Below are 15,964 nucleotides of genomic sequence, written 5' to 3' on the forward strand. Positions count from 1 at the left end.
TGAGGCAACCAAAATTACTGTAGCGTTTCGTTTGTATTTGTGAATTATTGTCCAAATATTGACTAATTAGGCTCAAAAGATTCGTCTCGCAAAGTACAACAAAACTGTGCAATTAATTTTTGATTTTGTTTATATTCAGTACTCCATACATGTACTGCAAGTTTGATGTGATGAGAAATCTTCTTTTTGCATAGTATCAAAGTTGGAATTTAGGGGAAGGTCTAAACAGGCCCCTAGATTGACAAGATCAAGGACCGACTGCAAGGGTTGGCAAGTACAACCCGACTTGAATTTTAGATCGCTCTTTATGGGAGCACTATGCTCGGCTGCACGGAATAAATTCGATCAGGACAGCTCGGCGCATCAACACCACGGTAGCAAGCGGCCAATGCCATTCTGCGCACGCCTCAATAGGAGGATGGAAATATCCGTTGCCACGATGGGTTGAAAATATCCAAAGTTACACACAGGTCATGTGTTTTCAGCACCTGGCTTTATCGAATTAGAATAGAATAATTGCCCAGTGAGAGGCCAATAAACCACTGGCTTTATCGCCGTTAACACTGGAACAGGGTTGGGAATCGTCCACTGGGAATACAGACGGTAGCTACCCCATGACGCGGCCAGACTGAACCATACACATCCTTCCTTGTGTACCTCCGATCCCATGACCAAGGGACGTCTGCAAGTGAAAGAATAACTTTTTAGGACTTTTTACAATGATCAATCAAGATGCAACAACAATTAAGACAGCGGAAGGCTAACCTTCTGTGCCCGTAAGGTCGTGGAGGGAGTTGATGCGGCACAGGCAATCTGACGGTCTTCGTAGACGGTTCCTTTTCTTCGTCGCCTTTCCAGCAGAGCGTGACCAGCTTGGTCTTGATCGTCTTGCCAAGGGCGAGGCCATCCTGGATATGCATGTAAAAACAAGGCGTAATGACAGGAACGGATTCGTAGAGAGATAATTGCAGGGTATACGATTAGAAAGGAACGACTTGCTATTTACCCGGTTTGAAGCGTTCCTCTCCGTGCACGAGAATTGAGGTACAGATTGGAGTGTTTGGGGGCAAGAATAATACACCAGCTAGCTGAAAAGTGGTCAAACAACAAGGCATAAGTGGTGACTCCATGATGACCATGGATCATCCGCAACTTGTAGTAAAAAACTATTCCTAGCTAGGTCTTAAGAGCTGAGTAGTGCTCCAAGTTGCAAAATCTGTAACCCTGAATGTCCAGAAAATATCATGAAAATGCAAGAAAGCGTACCTCATATGAGCGTATCATCAGCTGTGTGCTGTTCTTTTGCAGCGCACCCCAAGCAGCTTTGCTTAAATTTGATGACGTAAGCAGAAACCATCTGATGGGAATAGACAAGATTTCAGATGTGATCATCCAGAAAAATACTGGAGTTATTTAGTCCTGGAGTGGAATTAAGCTATACCAAAACTTACGCAATGTTTTGACCACTGTAACGAGTAAACGTTTTTATGTGAGGCATTGCCCGACTGGAACAAGGGGGGAAAATCAAGGTCAGAATGTCCATGTCAACAGTAAGCACCATAGGAAGATTTAGAAAGCATGAGGAAATCTTTTGGAGGCCATATACTCACTTGAATGGAACACTCGAAAAAATATACAATATCACAATCATTACCCACTAGTGCTATGAAGTGATGTACTGATGCTGCTTGGTTTAGAGAGAGAGATTATTCCCTGTCCTGTTAAGTAGAGCTAAATCTACCTGGCCTATGCTATCAAGCTATTGTTTAGTAGTAGACGTTTTATGTTAAGAACTATTATGCATACAGAAACATGGAGACCTGATCTGCTGCCTTTGGAAAAAATGGCAAAGAATGGCAGGGCCAGAAGCGTCACCTTCATCCTTCCTAACCTCTTTTACTGACACTCCCCCATTGGCTACTAATAGGTAAAGAAATATTTATCTGGAGAAGTTATACTTGTGCAGGAGGTTTGAAGCCTTAGGCACTTAATTAAAGGTCCTGAAACGCCAGTCTTTCAATCATGGCTATGCAGAAGCTATTCTATAAGTGGTAAAAACATGGTGGTGCAGTGGTACATCATGATGGGCCAATAAATGCTATAAGCATCCTGGCGGTGTAACAGTCATGGAATTTCATTTAAATAACATCATAGTTCTTCAGGTAATTACAAGAAAAGTGAGCATACCAACGACCTACATGTCCGCTTTCCACCTGGACCAATATTTCTTCAAGAAGTCTTTCTCAACATTCTTTTGAGGACTTGGAATGCAACTACCAGCTGCATAACCCTACATATGAATATGAAACACAGAGAATAGCACGAAAATAAGACAGGTGGTACTCAGGTAAATACGATAGAAAAATTGATACCATGGATCTTGCAAGCCAAGAATTCATCTGAATGGAAGATTAATCTTGAGGCCAGTACAGATCCATCTTGAAAAATATCAGAAACTACTGCATGTTTTCAACAAGTTAAGAATGCACAGACAGCAGGGAGACTTCTTTTTTTTTTTACATTCACAAATTTAAGAAGAGCACTTGAAGATGCGACGAAAATTATCAGCCTTTCAGCTGTTTTTACCTCTATCGAGCAACGGACATCTTCCACTGTAGGCCGGACAATCAGTGGTTTCCCGATACCTAGCTGTGATCCATCATCTGATTTACCAGCTGACAGCGAGTAATGCAAATTCACTCATCCATTTCTCATCAAGTGACCCCAAGGAAGAAAACTGCAGCCAAGAATAAACAAATGCTAAACATACTAAAAGTTCAACTTGGGCAGTGATAGATGATAATAAATACATTTAAAACTTTTGGAAAATTGGATTCATGACAATGAAATATCTCAATTTTAGAAATACTAGTCGGGAGTGCCCATGCATTGCAATGGACTTTAAAAAAAATTCTAAATGCTACTCGCTAAGATACTTAAAGTTTAATTGTCCCTATATCTAAAACTTACATACTCACCCAATAATTAAGCTACAAAGAAATCACATGAATACAAACTCAGCACTGAAGATTCTCCATTCAAACACATCGAATGCAGAGAAGATCCTCGAATGTAAAACCAACCACCACAAACAACTCAGATTTTTTTCAAGTAGTAAAGATACAAGCAAACTTGGTCAGTACACTTAAATACCATCGAAAGATTTTACAACATTAAGTTATTAAAGATTAGGTATAAAATTTGGTACTATATCACTTTTATTTATTAATTTCAAACATTTACATAATAAAGATCAAACGATTATTTTGCAAAGTTGCATGCCCCAGAAAATGGAGAAATGGACAAAAGGTACCTGATAAATTAGAGGGGACTTGCAAAATTGTTTATCAAACATGCATTCCTCAAGAACATTCCGAAACTTCATATGGCCCCACTTTCTAATATTGGGGCCCACGTGATAACAGGAACTGATCCAATCAACCTGACCTGCAAATGATCACTTGAGATTAAATAATATATAGATAAGTTAAAAAGGATGGGTTAAATTGGCGCGGACGAGGAAAGTAGCAGGCCAAAATGGATAAAAAACGCATAGTGTGTTTTTGTGAATCAACGTGAAAATTCTTCCAAGTAATGAACACTTTGTATGGTAAGCAGCCAAACGACGCTCAAAATGACAGAGTATGTAACTTTTTTGGCATGATATAAACCTGGTCAAGCAGCCCATCAACAATGCACATAATATCCAAAGCCAACTATTACATGGTAAATAATTTGCCATTTTTCTGTTGTTTATCAAAGCTAAGCATTGAAACTTGCTATAACCCCAAATGACATTTAGACGGAAGTGCTAACATCATTGCATATGCCAGTCTAGTTAAGAGAGAAACCAAAAAAATTAAACCGTTCAGCACTGCATGTAAGTTTAAAGCAACTTTGAGATCAAAGAATTGTACTAACCATTGAATTACTATAGTCAAATTTCCTAAAGAAAGCTGCATTGATGCTGACATCACCAACCTCTGGGAGATTTACTCTGAACTCAGGCCACTGCATTTTCATGAAGTGAACAATTCACTTTACTACCTAAAATAAATAAGACTGCAACTACAGGGGAAACAAACAGGTACAAGAAAAGTAGTAAAAATCAACAAAATAAAAAAGGTACAAAAGTTTATATCCTCATGCTAGGATGGATTAGATAACAAGAATGGAACTTATTACAGAAGCACATCTTACACAGAGAAGCCAGATTATATCTTGTGCTTCACAGAAACATTCTTCAACTTATTTAATGCATCTTCCAAGCATGCTTCACTGCTTATAACAATAGATATGACAAGGGATAAAAACATAAGTTGTGTCAGTTGGAAATGCAAAAAAAAAAACATTTTCCATTTTTTCTTCTGATGTGATAAATAATCAGATGGTTTTAAAACTTCCAACAATACTTTTCAAGAAAACTTGTCTAGGGGAGACTCCGTTTCTGTGATTTTCTATGTAGGACACTGGAATTTATTGGCACTCTTTTTCTATGCTGCACTATCTTCCTCGCTATGCCTCTTTTCCTTCTTTATGCTACCCAAGTCCATTGGTACTGAACTTTTCTATGAAGGCTGCAGTCCCGCCGGTTTCGAGTCACCGCCAAAAAGCCTGCTTCGTTGACAAAGAAAAGGTTGAGAATAATAAGTTTAGTGAATACGTAAGGGGGAAACTATAGTATTGTGCTGTAAAATAAAAGAGGGAAGGCAAAGTCATGAAGACGGCATGCCCGTCCGATGCGTCTAAAAAATCTGGACCAAAATGCCCCTGGGTGAGCGGTTATCTTAGTTGTAGCTGTAGTGGTATTTTCGTCATTAGTCATGGACCATATATATCTATGTTGGTTGGTTTGAGGGGTAGTTATGGAACCCTAATTTCATTTTGTTAGAAGAGAGTGAGGGATCTTGATTTCTCCATCCGAGTGATTTAGTTGAATTTGTCTTTCAAATCCGTGGTTAAATCTTGTGTTTTTGAGGTTTCTTCCATTTTCCCTTTTCGGGTTTTCGGAGCATTTTCGTGGGAATTTTTGTTCTTCGTATTTGAGCCCAAATCCGTGAGGGTTGTTGGGAGAATTTGTTGTTAGGATCCTTGTGAGCAACTTTGATGTGTTCCCCCTCTAATTCTTCACGAATTTAGCTTGAATCAAAATTCTCCCCAAAACCGTGTTCTTGATTGGCCGTTCGATTTTCTTCAAAATCCGCGATGGATACTTGAACTTTTCAAGATCTTCTTCGAAGATCTATTATTCCTGGAGGGGTTGCATCAATGGCTCAAGTTTCGTCTCGAATCGTTGAATCTGAGGGAGTATTTTTCGTTTGAAGTTGGTGCCTTGTTCTTGGTTCCTTCTGTTCTTCTCTGTTCGGGCGCAGGAGGAATCGACCGGCAGCTTCGCACGGGCGCGGGGCAGGCAGCGAGCGCTCGCGTTCGCAGCGCGTGCTTGCGCCAGGCCGGCGCATCGGGCCAGGCCAGCAGCACGAGCCCAGCTAGCGCCAGCAGGCTGCCCAGCAGCAGCACGTCCTGCTCGTGCTTCGCGGGCCAGGCCGGCAGGCCGACAGCAGCAGACCTGGCGAGCACCGCAGCTCAGCCTGGTGGCCAGCGGCCCAGCACGCACGCACGCACGTGTGAGAGCAGGCCGGAGACACCAGCACTCTAGCCAAGAGCACCAACGTCTGGCCCAAGGAGAAGCAACTCATCATTTCCAGCTGGCCCATCAAGGTTCGGTCCAGTGCTTTTAATTCCTGCTAAGTTAATTACTGCTAGTTAATCTGTGCTACCTTGTTCAATTATTTTGTCACTTGCTAATCATGCTTAGTTATTAATTAATTAATTCAAGTATTTTTAGTCGAGTAATGATTTGGTAGCGTTTGAGCTTAATCGCTTGTGCAAATTTTTCGATGCCTCGCTTTACTTTGCTTCCGCTACGCTTTGAGCGTTCCTACTCGTTCTAGAGTGAGCTTGCCACGAGTTGAGTTGTGTTATATTAGCGATTAGGCACGAGGTATGTTTTGGGTGGCAATTGGATATAGACCATATTTTCGAAGAAATTTCAAAGGCTCCTATTCACCACCCATGTCGCCGTTCCAGTCCTTCAAGTTCAATGAATACATAAAGAGGGGAAATAGCTATTGTGCTGTAAAGTAAGAGAAGGAAACCGCAGATGTATTAATGTCTTCTCTAAGGGGTGTTTGGATACGAGGTGCTAAACTTTAACAATGTCACATCGGATGTTCGGATGCTAATTAGGAGAACTAAATATGAGCTAATTATAAAACTAATTGCAGAATCCTGTGCTAATTCGCGTGACGAATCTATTAAGCCTAATTAATCCATCATTAGCAAATGGTTACTGTAGCACCACATTGTCAAATCATGGACTAATTAAGCTTAATAGATTCATCTCACGAATTACACTCCATCTGTGCAATTAGTTTTGTAATTAGTCTATATTTAATACTCCTAATTAGCATTCAAACATCCGATGTGACGGGTGTTAAACTTTAACACTATGGAAGCCAAACAGGCCCTAAAAGTATCACCTATATTTGTAGCGCTTGACATAAAGTGGAACCGGAAATGGATTCAGGAAGGCGCTTACCCCATCCGGAGGCGGCGGCAAGCAGCGCTTGGGCGCGAGCGGCGCCGTCGTTGGAGCGGACGGCTTGGCCAGGGGAGGGGCACGAGCGGTGCGGCGGCTTCAGAGGTATCGCGAAGAACTTAGCCTCCTTCTCGTAATCCCTAATCCCTAAGTTTACTCGATTCAATCCAAATGTGAATCCAAATTTTGAGCTGTAACTGCGACTCGGCGACTTGTGGCTTCCCAGTGATTAGAAATTTTTGATCGCTCTTGAACTGAATATCCTGTGGGGTTGGTCTAGTCCAAAGTAGATATTGCCGTAGTTCCACGCCTGCGAAAATTGGGGAATCGACCTTTCCTTGAAAATTGAGAGCTGTTTGAGGACTCACCATGTGACAGAAAATTTCGGAAGTTCACTCTGCTCGTTCGCAAACCCGAGTAACAGATTACACAAAACTAGAGAGTTATGGATGCTTGAACTTCGTTCGTGTGATGTCAGAGTGATAATGGCTTGCTGGTACATGTACCATCACTAATATCCTTTTGCATTTCCATAGTAATAATGAATCTGGTGTGTCCTGATTCCTGAAGTTCAACTCACAGTCTCTTGAATTTTTTTAATGAATCATTTGTACTTTTCCTTATGTCAAGTGCTACAAATATAGGTGATATTTTTAGAGAAGACATTAATACATCTGCGGTTTCCCTCTCTTACTTTACAGCACAATAGCTATTTCCCCCCCCTGTGGTATGTATTCATTGAACTTATTATTCTCAACCTTTTGTTTGTCAATGAAGCAGGCTGTATAGCAAAATTAGGTTCCTGATCACATTATGGACCAGCAACCTCAAAGTGATGCTGATTTTCTTGAGCCATCAGTACTATTAGATGAGACACATTACCAGGAGGGCTACAAAAATGGTTATCATGATGGCCTGTCATCAGGGAAGGAAGAGGGCAGGCAGGTTGGTTTAAAGATGGGTTTCCAGGTCGGTGAAGAGCTGGGTTTCTATCAGGGCTGTCTGGATGTGTGGGCCTCCACAGCTCGCATTGATCAGAACGTGTTCTCAGCTAGGGTCAGGAAGAACATTGAGCAACTAGCTGCACTGGTGAACAGCTATCCGCTGTCTGATCCGGAGAATGAACAAGTTCAAGATGTGATGGAGAAGATAAGGCTGAAATTCAGGGTTATCACTGCAACATTAGGGGCGAAGTTGGAGTATGAAGGTCGCCCGGCATCATCGAAACAGGACGTTGAGGATCTGTGAGGGCGATAGAAATTTTGGTCTCTCTGTCTTTGTCATCTCGAGTTCTCCAAATCCTATCTTCAGCTCGTTGATATCATGAAGAATTTGGCGTGAGGCAACAATTGTCAAAGCATGAATCAGTAATACAATTTTAGCTGTCTTCAGCTTTGTCTTACCTGCTTTCTCCGATATGTTGTCCATGATCAGTCTCTAAGATTTCACCAGAGATCCACAAGTATTTAGTTAATTGTGGAATATTTCCCTTTCACAAGTCAAAAGCATCCCTTATAAATAGGTTCAATAGCCTTCCTTACCCTTTTTTTTAAGGAACATCTTGTTATCCTATATTACGGACTACTCCCTCCATTTCAAATTGAAGTCTTTTTAGCTTTTCTAGATTCCCAAATTTTGTTATGCATCTATATATATCTAGATACATTGCAAAAACTATGTATCTAGGAAACTTAAAACGACCTACAATTTGAAATAGAGGGAGTACAGCCGAACACCCTCGTCTCATCTTCGGAAGCTGGCCTTATAATTTCGACGGTTAATCAATAATCACTTACTCTATTCTGTAGGCTACAATGCTCCTACTTTCAGTTATACATTTTTAACGATGCCTTGAGTATGTCTTTCTTGCTCTCATCAGTTGTTCTTATGAGTCTTTAAGACTTGCTAAATATCCAATTAGATTCTTAATTAGCTGAATACTCTCCTTTCGCAACTCAAATGCACTGCGAGAAGTGCCGGTTGTTTTTTCTCGGTCATTTCGCTGGAGGAAGTACATTTGCATTATTGTTGAGCAGTATTGTCTTTATCAGTGTTTAACCTCCGGACAGAAAAGGAATCAAATATTTTGCGCGGAGGAACACGCAAGTACAGCGTGCCCAGCGAGGCGCCGATGCTCGCCCGGGTGAGCCGGTGCCGCGACGGCCAGCTGCTCCGCTGCCCCGGGGAGGCGTGCTTCGCGAGCTCCCGGCCGATGATGTCGCCGCCGACGTGGAAGCCGTCGATCACGTAAATGCAGCAGTGCTTCGCGCTGGCCTCGACGCGGATCACCGGCGAGTCGGGGTCGGTGGAGCCGACGCACTGGCTGACCGAGAGCGTGACGTGCCTGTCGCCCTCCTGTGGCGGCGGCGGTGGGAGGCGGAGGATCTCGAGCACCGCGGCGTACGTCTGGTCGATCATGGCCAGCGCCATGTTGTCCAGCATCTCCCATGGGCGGTGGTCCTCCAGCAGCTGCAGCTCGCGCCGAGCCGTCGGCGACTCTTCCCCCTCGTGCTGTGATGCGGCGGAGGGTCGCGAGTTCGGAGCGGCGCAGACACTGAAGGAGGAGACCGGCATGTCGGCGGCGACGTCGAAAGCAATTTATTTGATGGTTGTCTGGTATCATAATAACCGAAGCTAACATGTCTGACTACTCGGGTTAGATCGTTTTAGGTTTTTGTTTTTAAAACAGGAGTTGTACAGCAAGCAACTCGGATTCGTAAACCGTCTGGAAGTCGAACTGCGAGGCTTAAATAACATTTCTCAAATAAATCCATCAACAGATAAAAATAACATTTCTCAAATAATATTTTCTGCGGAGTAAAACACAGGTGCAATCCAAAGGAAGCTTATACAGAACAAAATTTGCCCCAGCTGTTACAACTTACAAAGGATACTTTGCGTTGTTTCCCTGTTCGCCATGAGTTGCCTCGCTACTGGTGTTTTCCATAACGTGCAGTCCCTTCAACCTCTTGGTCAGCACATCTTCCTCGTCCACCTGGTCCACATCCATCTCGGCCGCCGGCCGCCGCCGGTTGAAGTTCTGCATCATGCAGCGGTGCCTCCGGAAGCGTCGCATGACGGCGTTGAGGTCGAGCTCCCGTCTCATCTGCCCCAGCGTCATGCGCACCCTGATGACGTCCGTGGCCCTGATGCGGCTCCTGCACCCGCCGGCCCTCGCCATGGCCATCACCCCGTCCTCCAGCCAGATCGCCGTGTCCATGTGCGCCCTCATCGCGTCCAGCACCCCGAGCAGGCCCTTCTCGGAGACGTCCGGCCGGACGTCGCCCACGGCCTTCTTCCACCTGTCGGCGCCCTCGCCCCCTTCGTCGTCGTCGCCGCCGCCGCCGCCGCCGCCGGCGGCGGCTGCTCGGGCCAGGTGTATCATCCCCGGCGAGGCGCTGGCGATCGCCCGGCGGTTGACGCCGTGCTGCCGCTGGCGGGAGGCAGCCTTCATGAGGGCAGCGTGCGGCCTTGCGTGGTCCGGGCCGCCGCCGCCGCCGTCGATCAAGCGGACGGAGCAGTGGGTCGCGCTGGCCTCGACGACGACGAGCACTGGCAACAGCCCCGGCGAGTCAGCGTCGTCGGGGGGCTCGAGGAGGTGGCTCGCCTTGACTGGCCCGCCTCCCGCCGGCGGCGCGCCGAGGCCGAGGATCTCGACCAGCGCGGCGTAGGTCTGGTCGATGATGGTCAGCGCCATGCCGTCCAGCGCCTCCCATGGGCGGTAAACCTCGAGCAGCCGCTGCACGCGCTCGTCCACCGGCCTCGCGTCCCGCTCGCTCTGGACGGCGAATCGCGAGTTCTGAGCGGGGCGGGCGGTGGACATGGAGGAGGACGAAGAGGAGGAGATTGGCGGCGGCGTAGAAAGCAACTTGCCCGGTCGTGGCGGCGGCGTATGCGTATATTGATCTGCGCTGGTTTTCCGATAACCGATGGAAGCCAGGCCCGCTCGGATGCGTTTCCGTTCGTTAGAAAGAGTTTTTAACCTGCCGTGCGACTCCTCGGATGGGCTTTGGACCAACAATCCACCAAAAAGGAATTTTTATATTTTTTATTTTAGTATTTTGCCAAAATATATAAAAAAATTGCAAATCTATACCTATACTGCTGTTTGAAATGGCTATAGCCAAATGAAATACCGCCAGTTCAACTGGCGGAATCTCGCTCCTCTGGACACTAATTAATTCATATGAACTCGGATGGAGATAAACTTTATATGAAAAATACAGATCTCACTAATTCATATGAACTCGGATGGAGATAAACTTTATTGAAAAGTGTAGATCTCAACGAGATCTACAACTTTGTAGTTCAATTTTTTTTTCATTTGATGTCATATTGGTGCTCAAATAATCGATACAAGTTTCAAATTTAAAATTCAAATTTTAGATCCAAAATTGGACAGCACACTTTCAAAAAATCATAACTAATTCATATGAACTCAGATAGAGATAAGTTTTATATGAAAATTGTAGCCCTCGACGAGATTTACTTTCAAACTGTTTTCATTTCGAGCCATCTTGGTGCTCAAATAATCAAAACAAGTTTCAGATCTGAAACTTGTTTTGATTATTTGAGCATCAAGATGATACCAAATGAAAAATATTTGAACTACAAAGTTGTAGATCTCGTCGAGATATACAATTTTCATATAAAGTTTATCTCAATCCAAGTTTATATGAATTAGTTATAATTTTTTGAAAGTGTACTGCTCAGTTTATATGAATTAGTTATGATTTTTGGAAAGTGTACTGTCCAGAGGAGGGAGATTCCGCTAGTTGAACCGATGATAAGGTTACTACAGTGTACCTTCCGCCATTTCATTTGGTTATAGCTGTTTCAAACGGCGGTATAGGTATGGATTTGCAATTTTTGTTTGTTAGGTATATATTTTTGCAAAATACTAAAATAAAAAAAATCCAAAAAAACAAGCCATCAACGCCCCAAAAAGTTAAGCCCAATCAATAACACAACAGGCGGCAAAAAGATTCAGCCCAACAACCGATCCTTCGGCCCATCGAAAACAACGACCCTTCCTGTTTTCTTCTCTCCTAATTCCTTCCTCTCGAGTCTCGACTTTTGCCATAGCGTGATGTAAGTCATTTTTCTTAAGTTTGGCTATGTTCATACAAAAAGTACGTGCACTGTAATACCAAATAAATATCATTAGATTTATCATCAAATATATTTTTATTATACACCTATTCAGTGTCATAAATTTTTGACACCCTTCTCGATAAATCCTGTCAAACTCATTAACAAAATTTGATTTAGGATAAAACTAGAACTGACCTTTTTTTTATTTGGGGAGTATATTAGAATGTTGCAGGTGCCACTAGATTCTATAGTCTACAAAGTTTTTTTATATAGAACAAGAAAATGAAAAATGTCTCTCTTTTTCTTGTGTTGCTCTATAAGATAAACATGGCCATATCACGAAGGTATCTGATGGCAAAGTAAATGATTTTTATATATTTCCTTTTGTTGTGTTGCGGGAGCGGCCGAGCTGGGATGCCGCCGGTGATGGAGGCGGCGGCAGTACAAAGCTTACTTTCCAGATGTGTGGTTCCCTACAATATACTTTTTCCGAAGCAGAAATTCCAACGCACGCACGGGGCTAGGCGGCACTGAGGGCGTTGCGGTGGAGTGGGCTGGGGCGAGGGGCGAGGTGGCAAGGGGCATCGCACCATCAGTGCGTCACGCGCAGGGGCGCAGGCGGCGCTGCGAAGCGTGGCGGAGTTGGGGGGGGGGGGGGGGGGGGGGGGGGGGGGCGAGGAAGATGGAGCTGCGGATGTAACAGGAGGAAAAAGTTCCGTTTTTGCGAAAAACAATTTCTTGATTTTGATCCAGAAGAAGATGTTTGAGTTTCGGTTGCAGGGCACGAGCGCCGCCGCGGCGAGCCGATGGCGACCGCGCCTCGGCATCTCCTCGCCGTGGCCAGGAGCCTAGGACACAGGTGCACGTATGCCCGCGGACACGGCAAGCCGTGAACCGCGCACACGCCCGCGGGCATGGCAAGACAGTGCCCCGCGCGGCCGCGCCGTCCAGCGACTCCAGCCACCCTGGTCCGCGCGGAGTCGCGACCGCCGCGAGCTGCTCGCCACCAAAGCCGCCAGTGCCGTCGACGACCCCGTTCAGCCAAAAGGCGCCGCCTTTCGGGACTGCCGCCTCGCCACGGCCGCCGTCGCTAGCAGCCCTTCCGCCGCGGACGAGGGATGCTTCGATTCCGCGCGCGTCGCCCGCACGCCACCAAGCCCCAGTCTTGGGCCTCGTCGTTCTCGTGCCGCCGCTCCCCTTCGCCGTTTTAGGATTCCTTACGAACTCTGTCAAATTTCTTTTTTAGGATTCCTTATCTGCGCTTTTACTCATAATTGAACTCAACTTACGATACATTGTCTCCATCAAGTTTTGCAAGCAGTCAAATTTTCTTAAAAAAAGTCCATTTTACTCCCCTCACCTATTTACTTTATCCGCTTAACTCCCTAAGCAAAACTTAGTCTCACTTTACTCCCTCGAACTATTTCATTTTGTCCAATCTACCCCTAATTAGATTTCTCTCTTTTTTTTCTTAACATGCAAGTTGAGTTTTAATTTCAGATATTGCCAGGTGGATTATAACACGATGCTATACGTTAGAAAAATACATTAGCAATTGTTCATGATTACTTTTTGTATAGTTTTATATATCTAAGATCAATTTCGTATTAAATATTCCTAACTTATGAATACAACCATGAAAAATTCTTAGTATAATTTTTTAACATGAGACATCATGTTTTGTATCTGCTCACAAAATTTGAACTTAAAATTTAGCCCATACACGGAGAAAAAAAGATAAATTTAATTAGGAGATAGATTGGACCAAATGAAATAGTTTAGGGGAGTAAAGTAAGCTTAAATTTTGTTCCGGAGGTTAAGCGGACAAAACTGATAGGTGAGGGGATGAGGGGAGTAAAATGGACTTTTTCCAATTTTCTTTAAGATGTAAAAAATGCTAACAACTATCCATATTCAATTCATGTCTGCAGTAAAATGTCATTCACAGCGAAATTGCAAGCTGCTCTGGTGCCAAAGTCGAATGGCAACTTGGAGTTTTCCTGGATCAATGCTAGGTACAATGGAATCAATCTGCTCCCCGACGAGGTTCGTGTTCAGGAGGGAGATACTTTGTGTTTGAGGCGTTCAGTGCAGGTGCTGAAATGGCTGTTCGGCAAGATGCTGCAATGGAAGGCAACACCTGCGATGTGAAATTCAGTTCAAGTTCATTGGTGAGGCATTACGAAGAACACACTGGACGGAAGATCTCGGAAGAGTCCACTGCCAACCTTCCATCAGATGTGCGTCAAGAGACAGTCCGCAGTTTGTTTCGGAACAAGGGTGCTCTGGCAACCTCTGCCAATTGGGAAGGAGAACGACGCATCAAGTTGACAAGCTGTCTCAAGCAGGCCTCAGCACATCAGATTTCATAAGGCAAGGGAAGCCTGTTGTGGGGTGTTTTCGTGTGGACGAGGAGTTTCACACGCTCGAACCTGAAGAAATATACCACTGCGAGGCTGAGACTGAGGCTGAAACTCATGGACAAATCAGATTTGCCCATTACGTTCTCTTCGTGGGATATGGGTATGATATATATGACGAGGCGTATTTGGTCTTCTTAAACAGCCTTGGAACTGGCTTTGGAAACAATGGATTTGGCCGTGTCTACTTCGATGAAATCTACAAGGACTGGTTCTACGTGTTGAAGGCTAAAGCTCCAGCGGTGGCAGAGACCGGCGCGTCGACCTCCTCCAACATTGCCCAAGGTGTTGCCCAACGAAGAAGCTGACCGTCCAAGGCAGCGTCGCCGACTCGACAGCGATGGCATTGGCACCACCACCTCTTGGGCTGGCCATCAAGCCCCGGACGCCGGCGACTAGCTTAGCTCCGCTATTCTTCTTCTACCAAGAGACAGACAGAATACAAATTACCAAGTCAATCTTTGCCTGGGGCTCGAACATGCCAACGAATGGGGCCAAGACCCAAGAGTTGGTTCAGCTAGAAATTGTTCCTTCTTTTTCTTAGAAGTATTTGTTCTTCAAGATGAAACTAATGTAATCTGGCATGTCTTCCGGATGCTTATCTGTTTAAATCCGAACCAACCTCGAATGCTTAGCTCAAAACTCCCACGCATAATGAGCCTTGTTTCATGAATGTTTCCTATGCAACTGGATGGCAGCAGCTGACATGTTATTCTGATTTTTCCCCCTTTTTAGGTAGATAGATGCAGATGCAGTGTAGTCAGCTACTAGGCTGATGCTTCACATTCATCACAAATACAAAGTCCGTTTCCCACATACACCCGTTACTCCCACTGCATGCATGCAGGCAGGCCAACCAGCCATGCAGGAACCCCTTAGTCAGCATTTAATAATAAGTCCGCGTCTCACTTCAAATGAATTGTCTTAGAGGTGAATTCTCCAGTTAATAATAGAGTAAGACCACTGCTTGATCAATGTCAGATCCATGTTAAACTCTATCCAGTTATTTTAATTCTGGTGACTCAGAGACCTTAACCATCATCTTTGAGACTACATTTTGCGTCATTGTCAATGTATGAGTGGGTGGCTGATTCTCAGACACTGAGACTATTGGTGAAATTTCAAGGGGAAAAAATGGTTTTTCTATCCTTTGTTTATCGATTGTTGGAGACAGCATTCGTCTTGCTTTTTTTTAATCTCTGTTATAACTGAGATATCATTTTGGACATGAAAATTTTTCACATACATATAGGAAATTGCATAGGCAATTAATTTACGATAGTGTTTTACTACTTCATTGTTTGACAACGGCGGTGTGCGTTATGAGATTGGGTCCTTGCTATTGATCTGCTATTGTTAAGCATACTAATACCCAACAAGTTCCCGCACCTAAAACCAGGCTACCATTGTAAAAATTCCAGATTGGAAACACAGGAGTCACCCTCCATCTCTATCCATAGGATGCTGCAGCTAGATGCGGCGTCATCTTAGTCCAAGTTTAGGGGTGTTAATGTAACTTGAATAGAGATATCTCGATTATGTGGCAAGCGGAGGAGCCAAATTGGGTAATGGAGCAGGATTTGAGGATCTGCCAGCATTATATATAGAGAGAGGTGTGAAATGTGAATGAATTACCATGCTGAAATTTGGAGTCTTTTTGTTTTTAGACCCTATTTGGTTACCATGGACTAAACTTCAATCCATCCATTTTGGACCCTTTTAGTCCCTAAAGTGCTAAACATGTGGACTAAACCCTTTAGTTCGCAGTCCAAGGGGGTGGACTAAAGTGGACTAAAAGCCCTAGAAGACACCCATGCCCCTCATTTTGCCCATTCCCACCCGTCCCGAACCC

The 15,964-nt window shown here is 44.4% G+C and overlaps 1 protein-coding gene, 1 long non-coding RNA gene and 1 pseudogene across 3 annotated transcripts; 2 read left to right on the plus strand and 1 right to left on the minus strand.

The window, feature by feature from the left end:
• Positions 1–256: 256 nt before the first annotated feature.
• Positions 257–4,017, minus strand: LOC117845861 (tyrosyl-DNA phosphodiesterase 1-like; annotated as a pseudogene).
• Positions 4,018–4,852: 835 nt separating this feature from the next.
• On the plus strand, positions 4,853–7,405 carry LOC117843075 (uncharacterized). 2 transcript variants are annotated; one of them, XR_011897398.1, is made up of 3 exons: positions 4,853–5,718; positions 6,587–6,703; positions 7,376–7,405. It is a non-coding gene; the product is annotated as an uncharacterized lncRNA (long non-coding RNA). The 2 variants fall into 2 exon arrangements; XR_004637599.2 differs by having other exon boundaries at positions 7,379–7,392.
• A 6-nt stretch (positions 7,406–7,411) lies between these two features.
• Positions 7,412–7,846, plus strand: LOC117844410 (uncharacterized). Its single transcript, XM_034725121.1, has one exon. The coding sequence runs from the start codon at positions 7,412–7,414 to the stop codon at positions 7,844–7,846; it is 435 nt and encodes a 144-aa protein (XP_034581012.1).
• The last annotated feature ends 8,118 nt before the right edge of the window (positions 7,847–15,964 follow it).

This window comes from Setaria viridis, chromosome 2, assembly GCF_005286985.2.
Source record: "Setaria viridis chromosome 2, Setaria_viridis_v4.0, whole genome shotgun sequence".
NCBI classification, from domain to species: domain Eukaryota; kingdom Viridiplantae; phylum Streptophyta; class Magnoliopsida; order Poales; family Poaceae; genus Setaria; species Setaria viridis.

What these genes read in the sequence shown, in the direction of transcription:
- LOC117844410 (XM_034725121.1), top strand. Translation starts at nt 7,412, where the DNA reads ATGGACCAGCAACCTCAAAGTGATGCTGATTTTCTTGAGCCATCAGTA.